Source organism: Staurois parvus, unplaced genomic scaffold, assembly GCF_062004578.1.
Source record: "Staurois parvus isolate SC_StPar_1 unplaced genomic scaffold, SC_StPar_1.0 ptg002753l, whole genome shotgun sequence".
NCBI classification, from domain to species: Eukaryota; Metazoa; Chordata; class Amphibia; order Anura; family Ranidae; genus Staurois; species Staurois parvus.
This window is the reverse complement of record NW_028320549.1, coordinates 1,926,972-1,950,299: the sequence shown is the minus strand read 5'-3', so window position 1 is coordinate 1,950,299 and position 23,328 is coordinate 1,926,972. Positions and strand designations below refer to the sequence as shown.

At 43.0% G+C, this 23,328-nt stretch overlaps 2 protein-coding genes across 2 annotated transcripts in view; both read right to left on the bottom strand.

The window, feature by feature from the left end:
* Positions 1–251: 251 nt before the first annotated feature.
* On the bottom strand, positions 252–4,403 carry LOC149429297 (coiled-coil and C2 domain-containing protein 1B-like). Its single transcript, XM_089666567.1, has 4 exons — positions 4,238–4,403; positions 2,160–2,259; positions 752–845; positions 252–642 (listed from the first exon to the last, which is right to left on the bottom strand). Exons 1-4 carry the CDS (start codon positions 4,362–4,364, stop codon positions 511–513), a joined length of 453 nt encoding a protein of 150 aa, XP_089522693.1. The 5' UTR covers positions 4,365–4,403; the 3' UTR covers positions 252–510.
* A 48-nt stretch (positions 4,404–4,451) lies between these two features.
* Positions 4,452–23,328, bottom strand: part of LOC149429296 (coiled-coil and C2 domain-containing protein 1B-like) — a 36,188-nt gene continuing 17,311 nt past the window's right edge. Inside the window, exons 2-6 of the mRNA XM_089666606.1 lie at positions 13,263–13,402; positions 11,426–11,484; positions 7,910–8,026; positions 7,388–7,461; positions 4,452–4,595 (exon numbers count right to left, since the gene is read on the bottom strand). Of these exons, the coding sequence (XP_089522732.1) occupies positions 4,474–4,595; positions 7,388–7,461; positions 7,910–8,026; positions 11,426–11,484; positions 13,263–13,402 (512 nt within the window). The 3' untranslated portion in view covers positions 4,452–4,473. The remainder of the gene's footprint in view (positions 4,596–7,387; positions 7,462–7,909; positions 8,027–11,425; positions 11,485–13,262; positions 13,403–23,328) is intronic.

Sequence of the window (23,328 nt, the reverse complement as noted above, 5' to 3'; positions counted from 1 at the left end):
ACAGCTAACAGTACCAGCATTATCACCATCCAGTGTGCATGACTAGAGCACCAGAGATAGGTCAATCCAGATCCCCCCCTTTTAGCTATACTTAAAGGAAAACATGACACCAATTTTGGAGTAAAATGGCCAACATGGCCTTTTATTAACAAACATTTTAACACACCAACCATTCCTTATAACAGCAACATACAGAGTTGTTGTTGGTCTTCGAAGGCACCAACCAAAAATGATCTGAAATGCACCTGCGGACAACCATATTACACAAGGCCTCCAGCCGCAACCAACCAGCTCGGAGACAACCATACTGTCCGCAGTGCAGCACCACCACCTTCCAGTTAAACCTTGGTTAACTGGAATGTCCCCGGGCACACCATACCACCGATGGTTCCCACACCATTATCTGTACCTCCAAGATAAGAACCGCCTCCAAAGACCAACAAATAAAGCATTAAAGCCAACAAATTCTATACCCAACTGAGCAAGAAGCCTCTGATCAGCCAGATGCCATTACCTTCCTTGTAACAGGGTCCACACCAGCCACTTCTCTGTCACTGTTTGAAGGTCTTGACCATTAAGAGGCTCCCTTAATCTAACTTTTACCTCTAGTTTCCCTCCAGTTGGTTTTCTTCCATCAAACACCTGAAATAGGAAGTTCATTAAGATATGCTTAAGTATATCACTGCAAAGGTAAAGTATAGTATTCTTATTTTATTTGTACTAGATGTATGCATTAAAATATTACTATTACCTCTACAATCTCTCGAATCTCACACTGCGTCTCCAACTTGTCCAGTTTAACACTTGCGGTCCCCATTTGCTTATCACTTCTGAACAAGAATACTCTGCAGAAGAGGAGAGAAAAGTATTTTTAACAACATCTGATTAAGTAAACCAGTCTATGGGCTGCACACAACCATGATATGGACATCTTCTGTATATATCTCTGTTGTCGATCAAACAGAGCGGGTATGCTTCATTTTGGATGCAATGAAAAAATACCCACCAATCATATCGCTTACTATATTTACAGACAACTCTAGGCAGCCCAGAACACTTACAAACCTTTAGTACTTTATCCTAAGTCAGGAGTAAGGAGCCAGCTCTTACTAGGAGGGGGGTACAGTTGGAATGAACATTTGACGTTTATATTGTTATGTGGGGCAAAAAGGATGAGGATTAAAAGCTTAAAGACCACCCTATAGCAGATATACTGCTACAGGGCGGCATTTGTATATACGTGATTTTGCATTTCCGGGTAGGGGACGCGAGCCGCGCCGCCATTCGCAGATGTCAATCACTGGGTCCCGCCCGGTGATTACCGAGCATCTCCGACCGGGAGGAAGATTGTTTTGTTTACAAACAATCTTCCTCCCTGTCAGCTCGAGCACACTGCTCGGGATGGCTGTGCACAGTACAGCCATCCCGATCAGTGCGCTTACAGTGAAGAACACGCCCCCTAGTAAAACACTCCCAGCACATAGTTAACCCTTTGATCACTCCTCACATTAACCCCTTCTTGCACAGTGCCATTAGTACAGTGTCAATTCTTTTTTTTTTTGCACTGATCACTGTATTGGTGTCAGTGACACCAAGTTAGTTCCCACCAGTGTCAGAATGTCCGCCGCAGTCCCACTAAAAATGGCTGATTGCCGCCATTACTAATAGGAAAAAAAAAATCTATAACGCCATTTGTAAAAGCTATAACTTTCAGGTAAACCAATTAATTTACAAATATTGGGATTTTTTTTTTTAGCAGACATGTAGCAGAATACATTTTGGCCTAAATTTATGATGAAATTTGATTTTTAAATTTTTTTTACTGGACATTTTTAATAGCAAAAAATCTAAAATATTGTTTCTCAAAATTGTCTTTGCTTATAGCACAAAACAAAACAAAAAACACACAGGCGATCAAATAACACCGAACGTTCAATTTGTGGGAAAAAAGGACATAAATTTCATTTGGGTGCAGCGTTGCATGATCGCGCAATTGTCAGTTAAAGTAACGCAGCGCCATAACACAAAAAATGGCCTGGTCATGAAGGGGGGTAAATCTTCAGGAGGGCAAGTGGTTAAAAACTGTCAAAGCTAACACTGGCTACAGCTTTGGGGAAGGCCATGGCTCTCTGTTCTCTCCAACAGTACTAGTCACTCACCCTTTGTGGAAGATCTCAAACTTGATGCCTTTGGCCTGAACCACCCGTTTGAAGCCTCTGTGGTTGCGGTTGATATTTAGTTTAAACGACTGTTCGTACTCTGTATAAAAGATCACACAAACAGAAAATACATCATCTCGGTACAACAGACAAATTATTCAATCACTGTGTGTAACTGACAGGACAGTGCAGAGTGATAAGTAAAGCAGTATTTCTCAACCTTTTTCCAGTCAAGGCAACCTTTAAAATTATGAGCAGGCATCAATCTCGAGGCACCCCCTTCTAAAATGTAAAATACTAAACTAATAGTTCTACATATTGCAGCAGCATCCACACACGTTAAGACACACAACACTAGAGGAGATTTATTATTTCATAGCAAATACATTTTTGCATACTGGTACTGACTAATATTTCAGCATTTTTTTTCCTCATTTTCTCTCCACTACGCAGCCAATGTGACCCCAGTCCTCATGGAGGCGGGTCCAACAAGGATGTTGTTTAGGCTCCCGATATCCTCCACATCAACCATTGATGTCAGCAGTTGTTAGGAAACTTGTGGCTTTGTGTAACAAAAAAGCCCGATGCCATGAACACAGTTTTTGGGCAATTTGGAGCAATTTTTAGGCAATTTGCCAAGGCACCCTGATTGAAAAAGGCTGCGGTAAAGCACACACAAGACTTGAAAGCATTTGTTAAGCTGGCTATACACTGTTCAAATTTTGGCCAGTTCCGGTCGCCCCCTCCCATTTGACCTTTCAACTGAAAGGAGTCTGGAGTGGAAAATTGTTGGCCAAACAGCAGCTGCATCCAATCAGATGCGGCTGCAATTTGGGTATTCTGATTTCTGCCAGCCTCAGTGGGAGGTGTATAGTGTGGATGGAGGAATCTATTAGATTTGTTTCATTCAGCCACCAGACTAAATGGAAAAAAATCTAAGTTTGGAAGGCCAGCCTTATTACAGTAAAGTCTCTACTACTGAGTTGCTATAGATTCCTTTTTCTCCCTAAATATTAAAGAATCACATTACAGCAGGTGCACCGCTTTTAAATATCACCTGAATCAGGAAAAATTATATATAATTAATATATAAGATATAAGCAGATCTGTAGCAGTAATTCTTGAGGAGAGATCTGCTACAAATGGTAATTAGATGTATGGCATGATCTTACTATAAACAGACATGAACAGATTACCCTTGCATGCACATTTAGAGGAGCACTGCTATAGAAAGTAAAAGCAATTGGCTAAAAAAAAAAATCCAAATTGGTACACCTCTTTACTTTCATAATGTAACCCACTGACACATGAAAGAAAATTTAACTTTCAGAGAGAATCAGTTTGATTTTAGCAATTTTTCAGGTTCCACCCACAAAAGATGTACTGAGAGGATGCTGTAAGTCCAAATAAACACAACAGAGAATGAAAATTAGAGACCGAGGCCTGTTCAGTACTTAAAAAATACAACATATTCCTCCAAGAACCACTAATTATATTAAATGGATTAAACATAGGGGTTGATTTACTAAAGGCAGACTCTTCACTTCGTACATGTAGTTGCACACCACAAGGAAATTAGTTACAGAGATTAGTAAATGAGGTAAAGATTCAAGATTCAAGTAAACGCAATGACATTTTTGCTACCACATGATTGAATGATGGAAGTCAGTAGAGCTTCCCCTCATTTACCAAACTCTGGAGCAAATTCCCTTGCAGAGTGCAACTGTCTATTTGTCTTTCGTAAATCAACCCTGTAGTCTATTATCCATAAACAGAAACACGGGGAGATTTACTAAAACTGGTGCACACAGAATCTGGGGTAGTTGTGCATAGTAACCAATCAGCTTCTGAAATTCAGCTTTGACAATGAAACCTGGAAGCTGATTGGTTACCATGCACAACTGCACTAGTTTTAGAAAATATTCCCCACGGTGGCATTCCAAGCTGGGTTTATTCTTGTGGACATATAGCATCACCTTCCTGCAGCAATATTCTGACTGGCGATGGCTTTAGCTCTCACATCGCACATATTTTGGCCAACAGCACCACTAGACACAAAAATACTTGAGCAATGTCACCTGGAGAGTTGGTGTTCTTAACTACATAGGTTTTATTTCTCTGTGGCTGTTCCTGCAAGAGACAAACATTGACGGTGTTTAAAAGCTCAAACAGAATTAAATGTTGCATTTCAAAACATAATTCCATTCCAGCACAATAATAGGAGCATGAGATGGTGTGCTTCACCTGTCTTAAAATATAAAGACAGGACTGCAGCAACATTACACTTGTCAGCTGTCTCTGGCCTTTGAAACCGTCAACGAAGAATTTCAGAGACTGAGATTTCAAAGGTACAACCAGTTTTCTCTTCACTTCTTACTGTGCTTGGATATGGAAAATCAAACTTCACAAATGCATGCAGGTCGTTGGGTGCCATTCCTGTGAAACAGATTAATAGAAGTGAGCAATTTTCATTGGATACCAAGTGACACTACAACTAAAAAATAACCGAGAAAAGAAACTACATATAAAACATGAAGTTGTATGGTGACACATGGGGCAACACAGCCATGGATAGAGTCCACATTCTGCAGTATATTCAGCAGCTCCTGAAGGGCCATTTGAGCGTTTGTGCCATTAAAGCAAATCTTGCTTTGTCCATCCAGGGCAAAACAACAAGGTGACTTGAATGCCCCCCTCTCCTGCATAACATGCTTCTTCTCATCATTTCCCCCAGTGCTACAGTCAGTCACTTGCAGATAAAAAATAAATATGGTACTTTTGTGAGTCAGGGAGGATGTTACTAAAGCAGGCCATACATGGATCAAAATTCGTCCAGTTCAGCAGGGACCATCCAAGATTCCATCCATGTATGGGCAAGCTGACTGTTCCCCAAATCGATCCATCAATTGACTTGGGTACAACCAGCCTGTAGGGATTTTCTACATGTAATTACTGCCAGCGGCTATAGCCTCTAAGAGTAATCAGTGTTCTGCCTGCTAGGAAGGCTCCCCATGCTCCCGCCTGCTGGCAGAACATAGCTGAACATGGCTCAGCGTGAGGCATTGTTGATGGGGGAATGAAGCGGTTTACTCTCCTTTCTTTCAAATCATCTATGGACTGTCCAACTCTCTTTCCTCTCACATGATCACATTGGTGCTTGTGATTGAGTCAGTGTTGCCACATGGGGTTGGGAGAGAGAATCTTCAGCGCCTTTGTAAGCTTAACAAGAACACAGGGATTTCCTTCCTCGACTGTTGAAAGAAGGCATGGGAGATCAACAAATAGGCGAGCATAGGAGAAGGTGGCATTAAAGTCAACAAGTTGCTTTACAATTCATGTGCAAAGCACAGGTTCACTTGAATCTTTCAGGTTACAAGATCAAAATGCAACTGAACAAGAAAAAAATAGATTTCATTTAAGAATACAAGTGAAAAACTCATTAACATTTCTCTAAAATCTAACTGTAGTTCAGGCAGGGGCGGACTAACAACTCATGAGGCCCCCGGGAAATAGGGGATCATGGGGCGCCTGTGTCCTTGCCCAAACTCAAAAAAGCCTATGAAAAAGGTACCAGGGGCATCTCATGGGGCCCCCTACTGACCTTGGGCAGTGCCCGAGTTTCCAAATGGTCAGTCCGCCCCTGAGTTCAGTGACATGAAGTTCCGGGGTGTGTTCAGAGAAGTGCCAATCAGCACTGACTTTAGCAGTTCAGAGTCTCTCTGGAGTCATATAGTACTCAATGAGCCCAGGATGTTACTGCAACACTAGTGAATGGATGCTCTAGCAGAGACACCAGCCATGGGGTGAGACAAACAGGGCCGACTCAACTCCAAACTGAGTTCCAATTGCAGATCAGAGCATGGAGGCAGATACATAAATCTTAGTAAATCACACCTCCCTTCTATATTTTGTGTTACAGAAACCCTAAACACTGCTTTGGACAGCCCTGAAATAAATGTGGAAAAAAGCTCAGCTGAACTCATTTGGCCAATTTGTATACAGAGATGGTAGACATGTCAGATAACAGCTGACACCATTCTAGTGTAGTAAGGGACTATGGTGACAGGCTTTTATTCACTTCAAGCAGTTTTGCATCTTCATACAAGTCTATGGGAATGCAAAACCAATTTGAAGCAGAAGTGTCTCAAACTCATGTCATCAACACAAGCTCAACTTCCATTGACAACAACCCTAAGAATGGCAGCAAAATGAGACAACTGATATGCTAGACTCAGCCAGGCAATTCAGTAGGTGCAGGAAAAAAGCACACCTATTCTGGGGTTGGTCTAAAATAAGTATCCAGATGCAACTGGATGCTCTCTTTGATGACTGGTTAGTGAACCAATATACTAATGTTATTATCAGAAACCAGAAAAACTGAGAGTTTCATACTATAAAAGAGTTGAGAAATGGGAGCAGGACACAGATGAAGAGGTGCTTAAAAAGCACCCACTGAATATAAATGAGCATACAAAGTAGGAATATTCAATATTTAATATTTGCCAGACAAAAAAGAAAATCTATTTTTGTTAATTTTTTTTTTTTTAACTCTAACCATAATATTCAAAATATATAAAAAAACACTACACATTACCTTAAACCCAAGTTCAGGTTGGAAGAAAAAAAACTCTTGCAGCGGGGGTCCCTATTCTCCTTAGCAGTGCAAGGGTATGTTTAAATTTGTCTAGAGGCAGATAAGAAGGCTGCATTACTTGCCTTACCCCCACTCTGGCCAGCTCCGGCGCTCCAGTCTGTAGGTGGTCCCTTGGCATCCATAATGTGCCATGTAGGGCATTTGCAGGTAGAGATGGCAAGAGTGAGACTGTAGCCAGGAGGGCCTTGGAGAAGAGGTTGGGGGGGACCAGGGACAACACTGGAGGGACCCTGCAGGAGTGAAGAATAAGGTAAGTATTCACATCTTATTCCTCATCCCCTAGACAAAAATAAGCAAACCCTTGCAGTGCTGGCACTGAAACAGTCATTTTTTCCTGTCCTTGGAGTGGGGCTTTAATAAAAAATAAATACAATAAAAAAAATACACTGATAAAAACAACCTGCAATATGCAGACACCTCTCCTCTCAAAAGAGCAGGTAAGAATATGGCTGAGAAATATCTGCAGTTTGCTAGACAAACATGTTTTCCTCCAGAATACATTACAAAACAACTAAAGAGGAAGAGAGCACTCTTTGGAAGGTGTTGAAAGGGACAGAGACAAGGAGAATGTCACCTGCAGGGGCTGGAAGATTAATGCCTCGTACTATAATCAGCAGCATCTCTGTACTACTTAGCTCCGAGAATACTCTGTTGGGAAAGAAGGATCATGATCAGTTATATACAGACCAACAATTAGTCCAAACAACTCACATAACCTCCCCCTTTTCATTTCAATATTCTACCATTTCCAAAAAGAAAAATACATAGACACTGTATCTGAACAGTTACTGGTGTTGGAGTCTGACCTATGCCTGACCGGAACAGCTAATGGTTGTAGATTTGACATATTACTGGTGTTGGATCGGTTCTATGATCTGCTCTGTGACTGACCCAAACAGTTACTGGTGTTAGATCTGACATATGCCTGAGCTAAATAGTTGCTGGAGTTTGGTCTAATTTATGGCTGACCTGAACATTTAGTGGTCTTAGGTTTGATCTATGCCTGATCAACAGTTACTGGTGCTTGATCTGACCTATGCCTGCCCTGAACTGCTTCTCAACATTCCTCACAGTCAGTATTGATCAAAATGGTTACCGGACTATTCTCAATGTCTTGTCTTCAAAATGATAGGGAGGTGGATCACGGCCCTGAGCTTGAGATAGGTGAAGGATATCACAATTCTTCTTGCATTCATCTGCCATTTTTTCGAACCTGCCACAAGAACACAAACAACATCAGACATTGCTGAAGATTTAGCCGAAGGAGAACTGTCAAGACATCTACATATTCTCAGTTTATCAAAGACGGGAATAACAATATAATACAACAAAAATATTGATTTGTGTACTTACCATTAACTTTTTTTCTTGGAGCCCAATGAGGGATACAGAATTTTATAATCCTGTAGGTTATACTGCTGCCTGTAGGGAGGACTGGATACTGGCAAACAAAAAAAACTGTAGAACAGCCCAAGGTATAACCCTCCTACTATCAGCATGCCTCAAAAGAATTTTATATGGTTTAAAAATAGAAAAATAAAATTTATATACACACAAATACATATACACATACATAAATGTCACAAAGGCTTGATGTCGTATAGCTGAAGAGGTGCTTAGTGAAGAAAGCCAGCCCAATCTTGAAGACCAAAGCCTGAACCTTGGTTTGTCCAAGCCACCTAGAGATGGTGAAACTGGAAACCTGGGAGCCCATGCTGTGCCCCCGTCTGAGATGTCAACAAGGGAATCCATCTTCATGAAAGAAGCAGCAGCTGAAACATTCACACAGCCTGAACCACATCCAACCAATAGAGAAAATTTCAATTTTCTGAACTGCAGCTGGACAAAAGGGATGGAATTACAATGATCTGGTTAGGGTGCAAAACAGAGACTACTTTGGGAAGAAAGGAAGCCCAGGACCTCAATACAACATTGTCCTTGTGCAAGAACATAAAGGGTTTCTTGCAGGATATACAGTGGGGCAAAAAAGTATTTAGTCAGCCACCAATTGTGCAAGTTCTCCCACTTAAAAAGATGAGAGAGGCCTGTAATTGGCATCATAGGTAGACCTCAACTATGAGAGACAAAATGAGAAAAAAAAATCCAGACAATCACATTGGCTGATTAGGAAAGAATTTGGTCACCTACAAACAAGCAAGATTTCTGGCTCTCACAGACCTGCACCTTCTTCTTTAAGAGGCTCTTCTGTCCTGCACTCATACCTGTATCAAAGGCACCTGTTTGAACTTGTTATCAATATAAAAGACACCTGTCCACAACCTCAAACAGTCACACTCCAAACTCCACTATGGTGAAGACCACAGAGCTGTCGAAGGACACCAGAAACAAAATTGTAGACCTGCACCAGGCTGGGAAAACTGAATCTGCAATAGGCAAGCAGCTTGGTGTGAATAAATCAACTGTGGGAGCAATAACTAGAAAATGGAAGACATACAAGACCACTGATAATCTCCCTTGATCTGGGGCTCCACGCAAGATCTCACCCCGTGGGGTCAAAATGATCACAAGAACGGTGAGCAAAAATCCCAGGACCACACATGGGGACCTAGTGAATGACCTGCAGAGAGCTGGGACCAACGTAACAAAGGCTACCATCAGTAACACACTACGCCGCCAGGGACTCAGATCCTGCAGTGCCAGACGTGTCCCCCTGCTTAAGCCAGTACATGTCTGGGCCCGTCTGAAGTTTACTAGAGAGCATTTGGATGATCCAGAAGAGGATTGGGAGAATGTCATATGGTCAGATGAAACCAAAATAGAACTGTTTGGTAGAAACACAACTCGTCGTGTTTGGAGGAGAGAGAATGCTGAGTTGCATCCAAAGAACACCATACCTACTGTGAAGCATGGGGGTGGCAACATCATGCTTTGTGGCTGTTTCTCCGCAAAGGGACCAGGACGACTGATCCATGTACAGGACAGAATGAATGGGGCCATGTATCGTGAGATTTTGAGTGCAAAACTCCTTCCATCAGCAAGGGCATTGAAGATGAAACGTGGCTGGGTCTTCCAACATGACAATGATCCCAAACATACCGCCCGGGCAACGAAGGAGTGGCTTCGTAAGAAGCATTTCAAGGTCCTGGAGTGGCCCAGCCAGTCTCCAGATCTCAACCCCATAGAAAACCTGTGGAGGCAGTTGAAAGTCCATGTTGCCCAGTGACAGCCCCAAAACATCACTGCTCTAGAGAAGATCTGCATGGAGGAATGGGCCAACCTACCAGCAACAGTGTGTGCCAACCTTGTGAAGACTTACAGGAAACGTTTGACCTCTGTCATTGCCAACAAAGGATATATAACAAAGTATTGAGATGAACTTTTGATATTGACCAAATACTTATTTTCCACCATAATTTGCAAATAAATTCTTTCCAAATCAGCCAATGTGATTGTCTGGATTTTTTTTCTCATTTTGTCTCTCATAGTTGATGTCTACCTATGATGCCAATTACAGGCCTCTCTGATCTTTTTAAGTGGGAGAACTTGCACAATTGGGGACTGACTAAATACTTTTTTGCCCCACTGTAGCTGTCAGCTCAGACACTTGCCTAGCCGAGGTGTTTGCCACAAGAAATGCAACCTTGTGAGTCTGACCGGAGAGTGGAAGGTTCAAAGGGGAATGGACTGGGAGCCCCATGCAAAACCCCTACACAAAGGGTTTAATTAGAAAATGGAAAGCCAACAGTCTCTGAAACTAAATGGAAAGGGCAGAAATCCAACCCATGGTACTACCAGCCAGGTGTTGGTTCAGATCAACTGCAAAAAAGAACAGATCTGTCATATGGAGAAACTCCAGGGGTGGAAGCCGTTAGACCCACAGCAAGCAAAGTGCACCTTCCATGTCTGGTGGTAAACCTTGTGGGAAGTGTATTTCCTAGCCTTCAGTAACATAGGAATCAAACTTAAGAGATGCCCTGTATGTTAAAACCTGGGTTTTAACAGTCATGCTGTTAAAGCAAGGGACCAGCAGTCAACAGATCCATAGTAGAAATGAACAGCTTTGGAACAAAACAGAAAAGGCAAGTGCTTAGAATTAGCAAACAGCCTATCAGGGCATTTTCAATCTCTGTACAGGAATAAGGCCTTGATTGTACGGGTGGCAACAGGATGGTAAAAGCCATGATTTTACCATCCCTGACTGCCCACCTAAAAAACTTACCATGGCAACTGAAGGGGAACTTCGTGGCTACGATGCTTTGCTTAACGATCACCTTAACTTGGCATGTCCCCACTGAAGTCACTGTGACCGTGCAGTAACTGAGAGCTAAACCTTAATTAATGATTGTAGCAAGGTATTTATATATAAAATATACCTTTATAATAATAAAGCAATAATTGAGGCTTGCTGGTAAGTAGGAGAATTATACCCTGGGCCGGGCTACATTTTTTTCTTTGCCAATGCTAGTATAGGTGGTAGCATAAATAAAAGGTTTAAGACTCTCTACATTTCTCAAAGGACAAGAAAGAAAATGTGTCTGTGTACCATTCTCTTTGAATAACATGACTTGAGGACACGTGTGCCTTCATTCCCTAATGTCTATGGCAATCTTTACATTCTATCTGGTTACTGATGTAGAGACTCTTTACTCACCTTGTGGTTTCTGCAACATTTCCCATCTGAGTAAATTGCTTGGAGTACCGCAAACATTTCTAGGAGGAAACAAAAGACTGGATGATGCCAGTCCATAAAGCCTCTGAAGATGAATCTAGTTCATAGCTGTAAATATATACTTTCTACATACTTAACAGCTTAAAAAGTGTTTATTTTTTATGAAATAATAAAAGTAGCCATGTTGTGCTATCATTTGTACCAGTTTACATAGAAAAGATACTAAAGGGACTGTATAGATGTAAACCCCATGGGTGGACCTTCTGGGTCTGAAAAATGGAGACATATCAACTATCTGTGAATGTTTATCACCTTAATACTACATTATGTACACAATTTGGCCATAAGTTGTAGATACCTGATCATCAAATCTATCTATATGGTCAGATGTATGTGGACACCCTTCCTGGTGAGGGGTACTGTTAAAGCTACAAACACAGACATTTTAGACAATTGTAGACTTCTAGCTTTGGTGGTTTCAACTTGGAGAAGACCCTCTTTTGTTCCGGCATATATTTGTGCTCCTGTGCACAACGCCAGATCAATAAAACATGCATTGGCAAGTTTGGTGTGTCAGAACCCGCATTGCCTGCACAGAGCTAACTTGAATGCTGACTGAGCCAGGCCGCTTTCTCCAACATCGATATTCAACCTTGAAAATGCTATTGTGGCTTAATGGGCATGAAATTCTGCAGACACTCTCCAGAGCTTTTTCAGAACAGTGGTGGCTACTTAAAGCAACCAAGAAGGGGGTGGGGGGGGGGGGGGGCATCTCAATTTGAATGCCCATGGTTTTGGAATGGGTTTTCAAGCAAGCTAATGTAGGTGTGATGGTCAGGTGTCCACAAACATTTGACCATACAATGCATTTAGAAACAAAAGACACTATACAGTATATGCCGAAAAAACCTTTGGCAGGCCTTGAAGACAGATGAAATCCAATAAGGTTCAATTCATAAAGATTTATGCAAGGATAAGGATTTTTATTTTATCCATGTGACACTAAATTTTGAATCTCACTGGACTCAGCCTAAAACAACTTTCCTTTTAAAAATAAAGATCTTTATCCTGGTGTTTTAGTTTTGTTAATTTGGCTTCTAGTGATAATAAAATCATATATTGTAGTATAGATGATTAGACACTACCCAAGATGTTTCAGTTTCGGTCTTGCTCATTTGAGAGATCCATATACACAAATAATTTAATATGTATTCCATAAATAACATTTAATATAAAGCCTACAACATCCTTATTCAAAAGGTTCACAGTTCATATGTCATACATTATCACCACTCAATCAAAGTAGTTCCATCACAAAACCTTAAGAAGTATGATGCTTCAATGTAAATAATATCATGATCCCACTATTTCCAGTTACCAATCACAGTTCAACTTTAAAGGAAAAGGAAAGTAATTTTTTTCGCGCGTACATAATGTGAGATAATAGCAGGATATACTCTGCAGTAATTCCTTAGAGTCTTTCACATTTTTACTAACTTGCTGCCCAATGTTTCTTTTGTATTGTCATAAACACAGCAATATTTGTAGATTCGCTCATAGATGAAGCTCTAGGGATAAGCTATATCACTGGGGAGTAGATTCTTTTTAATGGCTTCGCTGATTCATAGATTTGCACTGTGAGACGGTGCACTAGGGCATAACCATGTGACCAGGACAGAAAGTGAGAAGAATCTCTGGAGCGGGGACACACAAATTCCATTCTATCAATTTGAAAAAAAAAAAAAGGTAAGCTGGAGTTGATTTTTATGTATAAAATTAGAGAATATGATGGAATATTTGGAGGATCAGTGCAAGATACCTCATGCTGTTCAAGAAGCTTCAACAACTGAGAGTAAACTTCATCTGAGTTCTGTGGTGACCTGGTATCTTCATGTTCTACTACAACAAAGTCACTGTCCTCATCTGGAGGTGGTGGGATCTGGGGAATAAAAGCAAAGACTGCTTAATGATTTGAGGATATGTCAATCTGTTGCAATACGCCTACAATGAAAGATGGCTCATTAATTGCAATAAAGGATATGCAGTGGATGTGGGAATCTCTTAGATTTTTATCATTCAGCCTATAGGTCAAACAAAAGAGATCCATCATTAGGATTATGATTAACCACTTGAAGACACTTTTCAGACATTTTTTGTTTACAAGTAAAAATCTGTATTTTCGGTCTCTGATCAGCCGGTGGAACTGCTGACTTCAGTGCCGGGCTTCCCGATCACACGGGAGAGACCGGAGAGGCACTGGAGGGGCAAGCCTCCTGCTACCTTTAAAAGCTGCTCAGAACACTATTTTATTCCCACCATCAAAGTATTAAACTCACATTAAACAGGTTTAAATAACGCAATATCCCATTGGAAATCCTCTGCTGGCCTCTGAGTCATACACCTGCCATCACCTGAGACGGTGGGAATAAAATAGTTTTAAAAGGTAAAGCACTATGTCCTCTATTTCTTCCTGCATGCGGAGTAACAGAAGGAGAGGATAATTAAGAGGTCTGAGATAACAAAAGGAGTGTGTAATCCCTGAGGGGATAATCAGCCACCAGAGGATACATCCATTACTCCTAAAGGAAGGATCTCCCAATTTTACCAGCAAAAGTATATATGTCCAGCAGGTTCCAGGGAAAGTGAACCGAAAGCGTGTATAGCCTAATTGCAGGCATCAAAGGAGGTGAGCGCACATCTTCACTATTTGAAGGATTCACAAAAGTCACAAATTGAGGAACAACAAGCACCAAGTCACTATATACAAACAATTGTTTATTCAATGGGACTATTATTTTGATGATGTTTGGATTCATACTAATCACTACTAGTTATTTATGAGCATTTGGTTATTTTTGTTTATGGGGATCATTTAAATGCGTTTTACTTGAGTGTTATTAGTTGGTTTATTATTTTTGTTATATTAAATGAGGGTATTATGAATATAAATGAAATTAAGGGTATTAGTAAGTACATCATGTCACTAATGATTTATGAGCACTTGGTAAAATATTTTTTCAGAGGAGTATTTTATGTGGAATTATTTTGATATTTATTTGGAGGAGATTGATTAGTTGAAATCATCTATTTAAATATTTTTTGGTATTTATACACTTTTATTAGTTATTTGTATCATAATTTGAATTAATTTAATGGTAATAATTTAATTATTTATTGAGAAGTATTTAGGAGCGCAACATATATTTGATAAAAGCAGAAACTTACAGTGGATCTCGTTTCCCGAACTAAGGGAGCAATAGTTTGTTTTTTTCTCACAGCCACGATATTCAGACAGACTCAACCTCAAATTTCAGTCATATGGCACAACTGTTCTTGTGACCAACAATATGTGTAAAAGGAAGTCCCTGAAATCTGTGCAAAAGCGCTTTACCGTCACATGATCAAGGCTGAATTGTGCAACATGGGTAAAATCTGTGTGATTTACTTTAAAAAAAAAAAAAAAAAAATTTAAATAATTCAGGAAGGACATACTGTTAAATGCACCATATAAACAGTTGTCCTTGCCACACTGGATTCAAGAAATCAATGAGTAGATTAACTGAGACAAGCATAACTGGCCTTACTCATAAATGGTCATGTTGTACAAGCCTGTTTCTCTGGTAAACAGGCACAATAAGTGCAACTTTTAAAGAGAAACTCCTGACAAAAAAGCTAAAGGCAGTTTAAATACATAAACATTTACCAGAGCCAGATCACTCATAAGACAATCTATGCAAATGCTTTTGGATGTGCAAGAATTTCTGTTTTCGCCAAGGAGAGCATGGTTGAGGCACTCCTGATTACAGGTTGTGGAATGAAGATGTGCTCTGAGGCACTGGTATTGTATCACAAAGTAAGGTTTTATTCAGAACAGCTTTGAACACCTTCAAGAAAGAGAATTAAAGTGGTTGTAAAGGCTCAAGGTTTTCCTACCATCATGCATTCTGTGTACAGCCATTGGCTCCCGCTGCTGTCACAGTCAGTGAGCCCATGAGGAGAGAGAGGGGGCAGGTCTGAGCCACAGCTCTATGTGTGAATGGACACACAGAGCAACACCTTGGGAGCGAACCTGCTTGGGTGCCCCCATAGCAAGTCGCTTGCTCTGGGGGTACTCAGCAGGAAAGAAGGGCCAGAAGCAGGGGACCCGAGATGAGGAGGATTGGGGCTGCTCTGTGCAAAACCACTGCACAGAGCAGGTAAGTATAACATGTTTGATATGAATGGCAATAAAAAAAAAAGAAGAACACTTTAATGATACAAATCACTACACACACAGTAGGACAACACATCAGTAATTTCCGATAAAGTTTGTGGGCTGCCCTACAGCCTAGAAAGTGGCCAATCCAAAGGTTTGCGATAAGTGTGACAACAGGTTGCTGAACATTCTTTGGTTTCAAGCAACAACACAGATGTAAGTACACTTTCAAATTTTATTGACCACAAGAATTCTTTTCTCCAGAAAATATTTTTTTAAGGCAGCAATCGAAGGCCTGCTGGATGTCCAGGGACCCAGCTGAAGCCTTTCTACTCCTGCAACGAACCAGGGAGATATTGTAATGGTCTGAATAAATTATTATCCTGGCCAACGAAATCCACAAACGTTTAAATGCTTGATGCGAAAAAACGTGTGTGCAAAATGCAATTTTAGTCGCTCTTTTAAGCAACTTTATTTTTAATTACCGGATGAGACTGTTTAAATAAAATAAAAACAAGAAATCCTCTGTGGGTCAAATCAGAGGGGAGTATTCAAGGGGTAACTAGAGTTTATAGTTTAGAGATTCAGTAATCAACAATTGCCTACCTCCTCCTCTTCATCTTCAGCTTCATCATCCTCACCAGCATGTGCCAACTTCTGAGCAGCTTCCAAAGCTTTCTCCACACCTCACATCTCCCGCGCTCTCCATGCCAGGGGATGGAGGAAACCCTACAAGGAAATTGCATTCTTTAACCAAGGAGGTATTTCTACACGGTAAGGAGACTGAAACCCAAAAAGCTGGTTGAGATCATAAAATGGTTCTCCCCCTCCAAAAAAGGTGAGAAGTCCACTTGAAATAGAATAAAGATTGGCTGAAGGCTCATGTCTTGTACTTTCTATTATAGTATCTCTTAAGAGTCCATTCACAGTTGCCACAATGGTAACTATGTGCAGAGTGATGTGCAAAAGCCACCCTAAAACACTGTACAATAGCAGCCAACACACAATGTACTGGATGCAATAAAAGGGAAATGTGAATTTATTTTTTTGTCTGTCACAGTTCAGGAGCAGCCAATATATAATGAATGGGTTGCTTTACTGGAAAACAAGAAAAAACTCTGCAAGGGAATGCTGAAGTGGAAATTTGCCCTTAGGGCCTATTCACAGGACTGTGACTTGGTAATACATGTGCATTTAATGTGCAGTATTCATGTGTTGATGTGCGCTGCAGTGAAGTGGCTACCAAACCCCCAGAATGCATAAAACATCATGTTTTTTTTCCAACATGTATCTTTAACATGCAACATTTATGAGTTGAAAAGCGTTGGGTTAGGAAGCCCTCTCATTTTGGTGCTGCCAAACCACCACAACACACGAAACCTGGACAAGCACTATTTTTTTCCCAACACAGCATACTACAACGCACTAATAGTTAACATATAGGCAATACAGCGCACTGCCTAGGTGAGTTGGAGTGCCACTAAAATTTTAAGAAATGCCAACGTAATTTTTCATGTACTACCATATGCTACATGGGATAATGTACAGAAACCACACAATTATTTTAGGTGGAGCCCAGGACGCCATTGACACTACGCCGCCGGTGCCACGTGGAGGCCCGGCGGCCATCTTTAATTTTAAATGGTCAGTCATTTGATTAAACCTGGCACCATTGTGAGTTTTTTCTGAACACTCCTGTTTTTCTTGAATAAAATCATTTTCATCAACCTACTACACTATGGGTTCTTTCCTGTGTCTTCTGCGATGAGCCTTTTCAGCTTCTGCAGACCCAGATTGATCCCTGCACCAGCCTTTGAGAGGAGGAATTTTCCACTTCACACACTTCTGTAAGGATTTCTGTGACCTGCTGTACCTCCATTTCACCACACGAGGGTACTTCATTTCTACTATCTCCAGCTCCTGCCCATTACCAGACCAGAAAAGAGAGGGGAATCTCCATGATATCATATACACATATGTATTAATACGTTTCTGGTTAGTGCGCATTTCTAACTTTTGCACTGGGAATCAGCAAGCACCATTACTGGACTGTGATTTATTTATTTATTTTTTTATTCATTTGCTTTGGTTTCATTTATTATTTATATTTGCCCGCAATATAGTAACATCACACAGCGCTGCATTTTCTTTATATATATATATTTTTGGGACTTTTAAGTGTTTTCCTTGAATGTTCAGCTGCTGACCATTGGAGCGCTCACTGTATTTTTTATACTCTCACGGATCTAAGTTGCCCCTTGACAACCCATGATACAAAAAAGCCTATCTTCTTATTGATCTGTGATTTACCGGATCAGCTGTGTTACTGCGGAGATGGCAACAATATAAGAGGAAGGCTGTCAAATTAAAGACAACATTCCAATGCTATTAGAAAATTTAAATATATACATTTTCCTGTTTACCTGCCACAACTGTGCCATTTTGGCCAGCTATTTTATATCTTGTTATGACCCTACTAGTCATTAGGATTACCCCGCCAATATACCAGGCAAAACAGTAAACATATGCGGCTGAAATAAAAACTTTAAGTACATTTGTCCTTTGCAAAGACTTGGAGTACTCATCTCTCCTGCTGCCTGTATTACTGATCGCTGCAGTAGTGAAGAAAAAATGGTGCCTGACGGGCATGTAAAGTCTGACATGTCAACCGTGATTCAACCAAACAGCCCTGATGTCACCACTGTATCCTGTAGTGGCACAGCAGCTGAAGAAACCACAAAGCACAGCAGAGAACCAGGAAATCGGCACTCCTGGGAAGAGAAGTCTTAATCTACCCATAGATGGACTGAATTAAGCCGGTTCGGCAAGGACCATACAAATTTCAATTCATCTATGGCCATTCCTCATCGACTGTTGGAAAACTTTTGTCAGTTAACAGCTTGCAGCAAATTGGCTGCAGCTACTGATCAAAGTATTCTAACAGTGGAAAAGACCCACTGTCAGAATACAATGGCACAGCAGGGAGGATTCCTCCATCCACCTAGCTTGTGTGGATGAGGGAATCCATTCACTTTTTTTTTTTCGGTCAACTAGCTAACTGATCAAAAAAAAAAATGAACCGTCTACGGCCAGTATTACTTTAGCAACTAGGACTGCTTTAACCACTTGCCTACCAGGCACTTATACCCCCTTGTTTACCAGGCCAATTTTCAGCTTTCAGCGCTGCCGCACTTTGATTGACAATTGCGCGGTCATGCAACATTGTACCCATATGAAATTTTGATCATTTTTTTCTCACAAATAGAGCTTTCTTTTGGTGGTATTTAATCGCCACTGGGCGCTTTACTTTTTGCGCTATAAATAAAAAATTGCAAAAATTTGAAAAAAAAAAAAAGTTTCTTTGTTTCTATTATAAAATTTTTCAAACAGGTAATTTTTCTCCTTCACTGATGTGCGTTGATGAGGCAGCACTGATGGACACCGATAGGCGGCACTGATAGGCAGCACAAAAGGGCACTGATAGGCAGTACTAATGAGGTGGCACAGATAGGCGGCACTGATAGACAGCACTAATGAGGTGTCACGGATAGGCGGCACTAATATGCAGCACTGATAGGTGACACTGATGATGGGTACTGATAGACGGCACTGACTGGCATCACTGCTGGGCACTGACTGGCGGCACTGACTGGCACAACCACTGGGCACTGACTGGTGGCACTGACTGGCAGCACTGCTGGGCTGCACTGGTGGGTGGGCATAGGTGGGTGGCACTGGTGGGCACAGGTGGGTGGCACTGCTGGGCACAGGTAGGTGGCACTGCTGGGCACAGGTAGGTGGCACTGCAGAGTGGCACAGGTGGGTGCACTGCTGGGCACAGGTGGGTGATCTGCTGGGCACAGGTGGGCGGAGCTAGTGGGCGCACTGCTGGGCACAGGTGGGCGGAACTTGCGGGTGGCACTGCTGGGCACCGATCATCAGGGCACTGATCATCAGTGCCCTGCTGATCGGTGCCGATCCCCGCTCCGACAACTGCCGGTTCTCGGCAGTACTTTCCTCACGATCTGACAGCGTAAAGTGGAAAAGAGGATCAGAGGAAAGTGCAGCCGAGAACCGGCACTTGCATTTCCCTCTGATCAGCGTGTCATTGGACACCGCTGATCAGGTGGTAAAAGGCCGCTGTGATTGGCCTTTTACCACATCACGTGATCAGCTGTGTCCGTAGGACACAGCGATCACGGAGATCGCCGAGCGCGTTCTGGGGGGACGTCATATGACGTCCACTCAGAAATGGCCGGCCGCAGTGCAGCCGTCATTCGGCTATCTGCGGTCGGCAACAAGTTAAAGGATTAAAAATAAAAACTAGGCCTGCAATCAGAAGAAATGTTAGCCTGCGTCAATAAGCTTTTTGATGGAATTTACATGTAGAACAAAACAAGTAATATGTTACCTGGAGGTACTGGGAGCTCTGCCAGATTCACTGATCTGCCAGCTTTGGAAGCCCGTATGGCATCCTAATATTGCTGCAATAAAGAAATTAATTTGGTTACATTTACAAGGGAACAGATCCTTGTGTGCTCTGCCTAGCTTCCGATACTTTGTTTAGTTTTCCCTTTATGGAAAAGAAAAGGATTAATAAAACACAACCACTATTGTTTGTGCACTGCATATAAACTCATAAAGGTATAATATTAATAATTATTATTTTTTGTCAACAGAACATTATCTTTATCAGTGTGGCTTTGCTCACTGGACAAATCAGCCTGTACAGCAGTTTTTATATAAAATGACTAAACCTTTTGTAGATTGAAGACAAACTCCAGATAAAAAACTTTTTTTTTTGTTAGATTAGCACAGGATGGGTAAGGGGTACAACTTTTGTTGGGTTTATACTGTCAATGTACCTGTTAGGGAGATTTCCACCACTTCCTGTAGAGACAGACTGCAAGAAAACACTTTTTCCCAAGAATATCTAACGGATTAAATTTATTGTCTCTGTCTTCATGTCTCAGTGACAACAGCTCCACTCATTTCTTGAAAAGCTGCCAGAGGCATAGGAAGAATGGTACAAGAACATCAATATTTATCCGGCTTTCCAAAAATAAATAGATTTCTTCTTGGAGTTGAGTTTTAGTCCTTAAAGCGGCTGGCTTCTTCTCTTCTATTTGTGCCACCAGAGCAAGCTGCCTGTGCACAATTTCTAGGCAATTTGGAGCAATTTTAGTCATTTTGTCAAGGCACCCCAGAAGGCATCCTGGTTGAAAAAGGCTGGGTTGAATTACATCAGTAATGAGGGGGTTGGATAACGTCAGTAATGAGGGGGTTGAATTACGTCAGTAATGAGAGGGGGTTGGATAACGTCAGTAATGAGAGGGGGTTGGATTACGTCAGTAATGAGAGGGGGTTGGATTACGTCAGTAATGAGAGGGGGGTTGGATTACGTCAGTAATGAGAGGGGGTTGGATTACGTCAGTAATGAGAGGGGTTGGGTTACCTCAGTAACGAGAGGGGGGGTCGGGTTACCTCAGTAACGAGAGGGGGGGTCGGGTTACCTCAGTAACGAGAGGGGGGGTCGGGTTACCTCAGTAACGAGAGGGGGGGTCGGGTTACCTCAGTAACGAGAGGGGGGTCGGGTTACCTCAGTAACGAGAGGGGGGTCGGGTTACCTCAGTAACGAGAGGGGGGTCGGGTTACCTCAGTAACGAGAGGGGGGTCGGGTTACCTCAGTAACGAGAGGGGATCGGGTTACCTCAGTAATAGAAGGGGTTGGATTACCTCAGCGAGAGAATGTTGGATTACCTCAGGGAGAGAGTGTTGGATTACCTCAGGGAGAGAGTGTTGGATTACCTCAGGGAGAGAGTGTTGGATTACCTCAGGGAGAGAGTGTTGGATTACCTCAGGGAGAGAGTGTTGGATTACCTCAGGGAGAGAGTGTTGGATTACCTCAGGGAGAGAGTGTTGGATTACCTAAGGGAGAGAGTGTTGGATTACCTCCGTGAGAGAGTGTTGGATTACCTCAGGGAGAGAGTGTCGGATTACCTCAGGGAGAGAGTGTTGGATTACCTCCGGGAGAGAGTGTTGGATTACCTCAGTGAGAGAGTGTCGGATTACCTCAGGGAGAGAGTGTTGGATTACCTCAGTAATACATTGTAGATTTTACTAACTTTGTTTGGAATTGGAGCTGTACCAGTGTTACAGGGTTAACATGACATAACATGGCAGCTGGCAATTTCAGAGGCAGAGGCTAGAACTGGCAGTTTACATTTTTCTATCAGCTAATGTTTCCCTTCGGGACGGTTCACAGCAGCATGTTTCTGTGCGATTCACATGCGATACGGGTACAGTGCAATTTCGTCCCATTCATTTGAACCACACCAAAAGTAGTGCATGCGCTACTTTATAAAACGCACAGCATCCGGATCGAATGGTACTACTGTACCATGTGATCCAGTGCAGGCAAATGCATTGCGTTTGTGAGCTGCTTTTGGGATGTTGTTAACATGGACACCTGTTGCAGAACTCAAGTGCAGTGTGTTTTAAATGCAGTGCAGGAAATGCTCATAGAACCCCGGTTTCCCGCACTGCATTCTGATGTGAACTGGCCCTTAACCGCTTCCGTGTTGCCCTATAGCAGAAATGCGGCTAAAGGGCGGCACAGGTGCGTGAAATCACATATATAGACATGATTTTGCAGTTCCAGGTAGGGGAGCGCAGGAAAGGGTCCCGATGCCGGCACCATCAGACCCAGGAAAGGGTACCGATGCCTGCACCTTCAGACCCAAGGTAAATCCCGATGCCTGAACCCTCAGACCCCGGGAAGGGTCCCGATGCCTGCACCCTCAGACTCAAGGTGGGTCCCAATGCCTGCACCCTCAGACCCCGGGAAGGGTCCCGAGGCCTGCACCCTCAGACCCAGGGAAGGGTCCCGATGCCTGCACCCTCAGACCCAGGAAAGGGTCCCGATGCCTGCACCCTCAGACCCAGGAAAGGGTCCCGATGCCTGCACCCTCAGACCCAGGAAAGGGTCCCGATGCCTGCACCCTCAGACCCAGGAAAGGGTCCCGATGCCTGCACCCTCAGACCCAGGGAAAGGGTCCCGATGCCTGCACCCTCAGGCCCCGGGAAAGGGTCCCGATGCCTGCACCCTCAGACCCGGGAGTGGGTCCCGATGCCTGCACCCTCAGACCCCGGGAGTGGAACCCGATGCCTGCACCCTCAGACCCCGGGAAAGGGTCCCGATGCCTGCACCCTCAGACCCCGGGAAAGGGTCCCGATGCCGGCACCCTCAGACCCGGGAGTGGGTCCCGATGCCGGCACCCTCAGACCCGGGAGTGGGTCCCGATGCCGGCACCCTCAGACCAGGGAGTGGGTCCCGATGCCTGCACCCTCAGACCCGGGAGTGGGTCCCGATGCCGGCACCCTCAGACCCGGGAGTGGGTCCCGATGCCGGCACCCTCAGACCCGGGAGTGGGTCCCGATGCCGGCACCCTCAGACCCGGGAGTGGGTCCCGATGCCGGCACCCTCAGACCCGGGAGTGGGTCCCGATGCCGGCACCCTCAGACCCGGGAGTGGGTCCCGATGCCGGCACCCTCAGACCCGGGAGTGGGTCCCGATGCCGGCACCCTCAGACCCGGGAGTGGGTCCCGATGCCTGCACCCTCAGGCCCCGGGAAAGGGTCCCGATGCCTGCACCCTCAGACCCGGGAGTGGGTCCCGATGCCTGCACCCT

Bases quoted from the DNA above. Each gene is read 5' to 3' on its own strand.
- LOC149429297 (XM_089666567.1), bottom strand. From the start codon at position 4,364: ATGGAATTATGTTTTGAAATGCAACATTTAATTCTGTTTGAGCTTTTA. The intron at 2,260-4,237 runs GTGACATTGCTC...TCTTTTATACAG, and splicing joins TAAGAACACCAACTCTCCAG to AGTACGAACAGTCGTTTAAA. The intron at 846-2,159 runs GTGAGTGACTAG...CCTCTTCTGCAG, and splicing joins TTTGAGATCTTCCACAAAGG to AGTATTCTTGTTCAGAAGTG.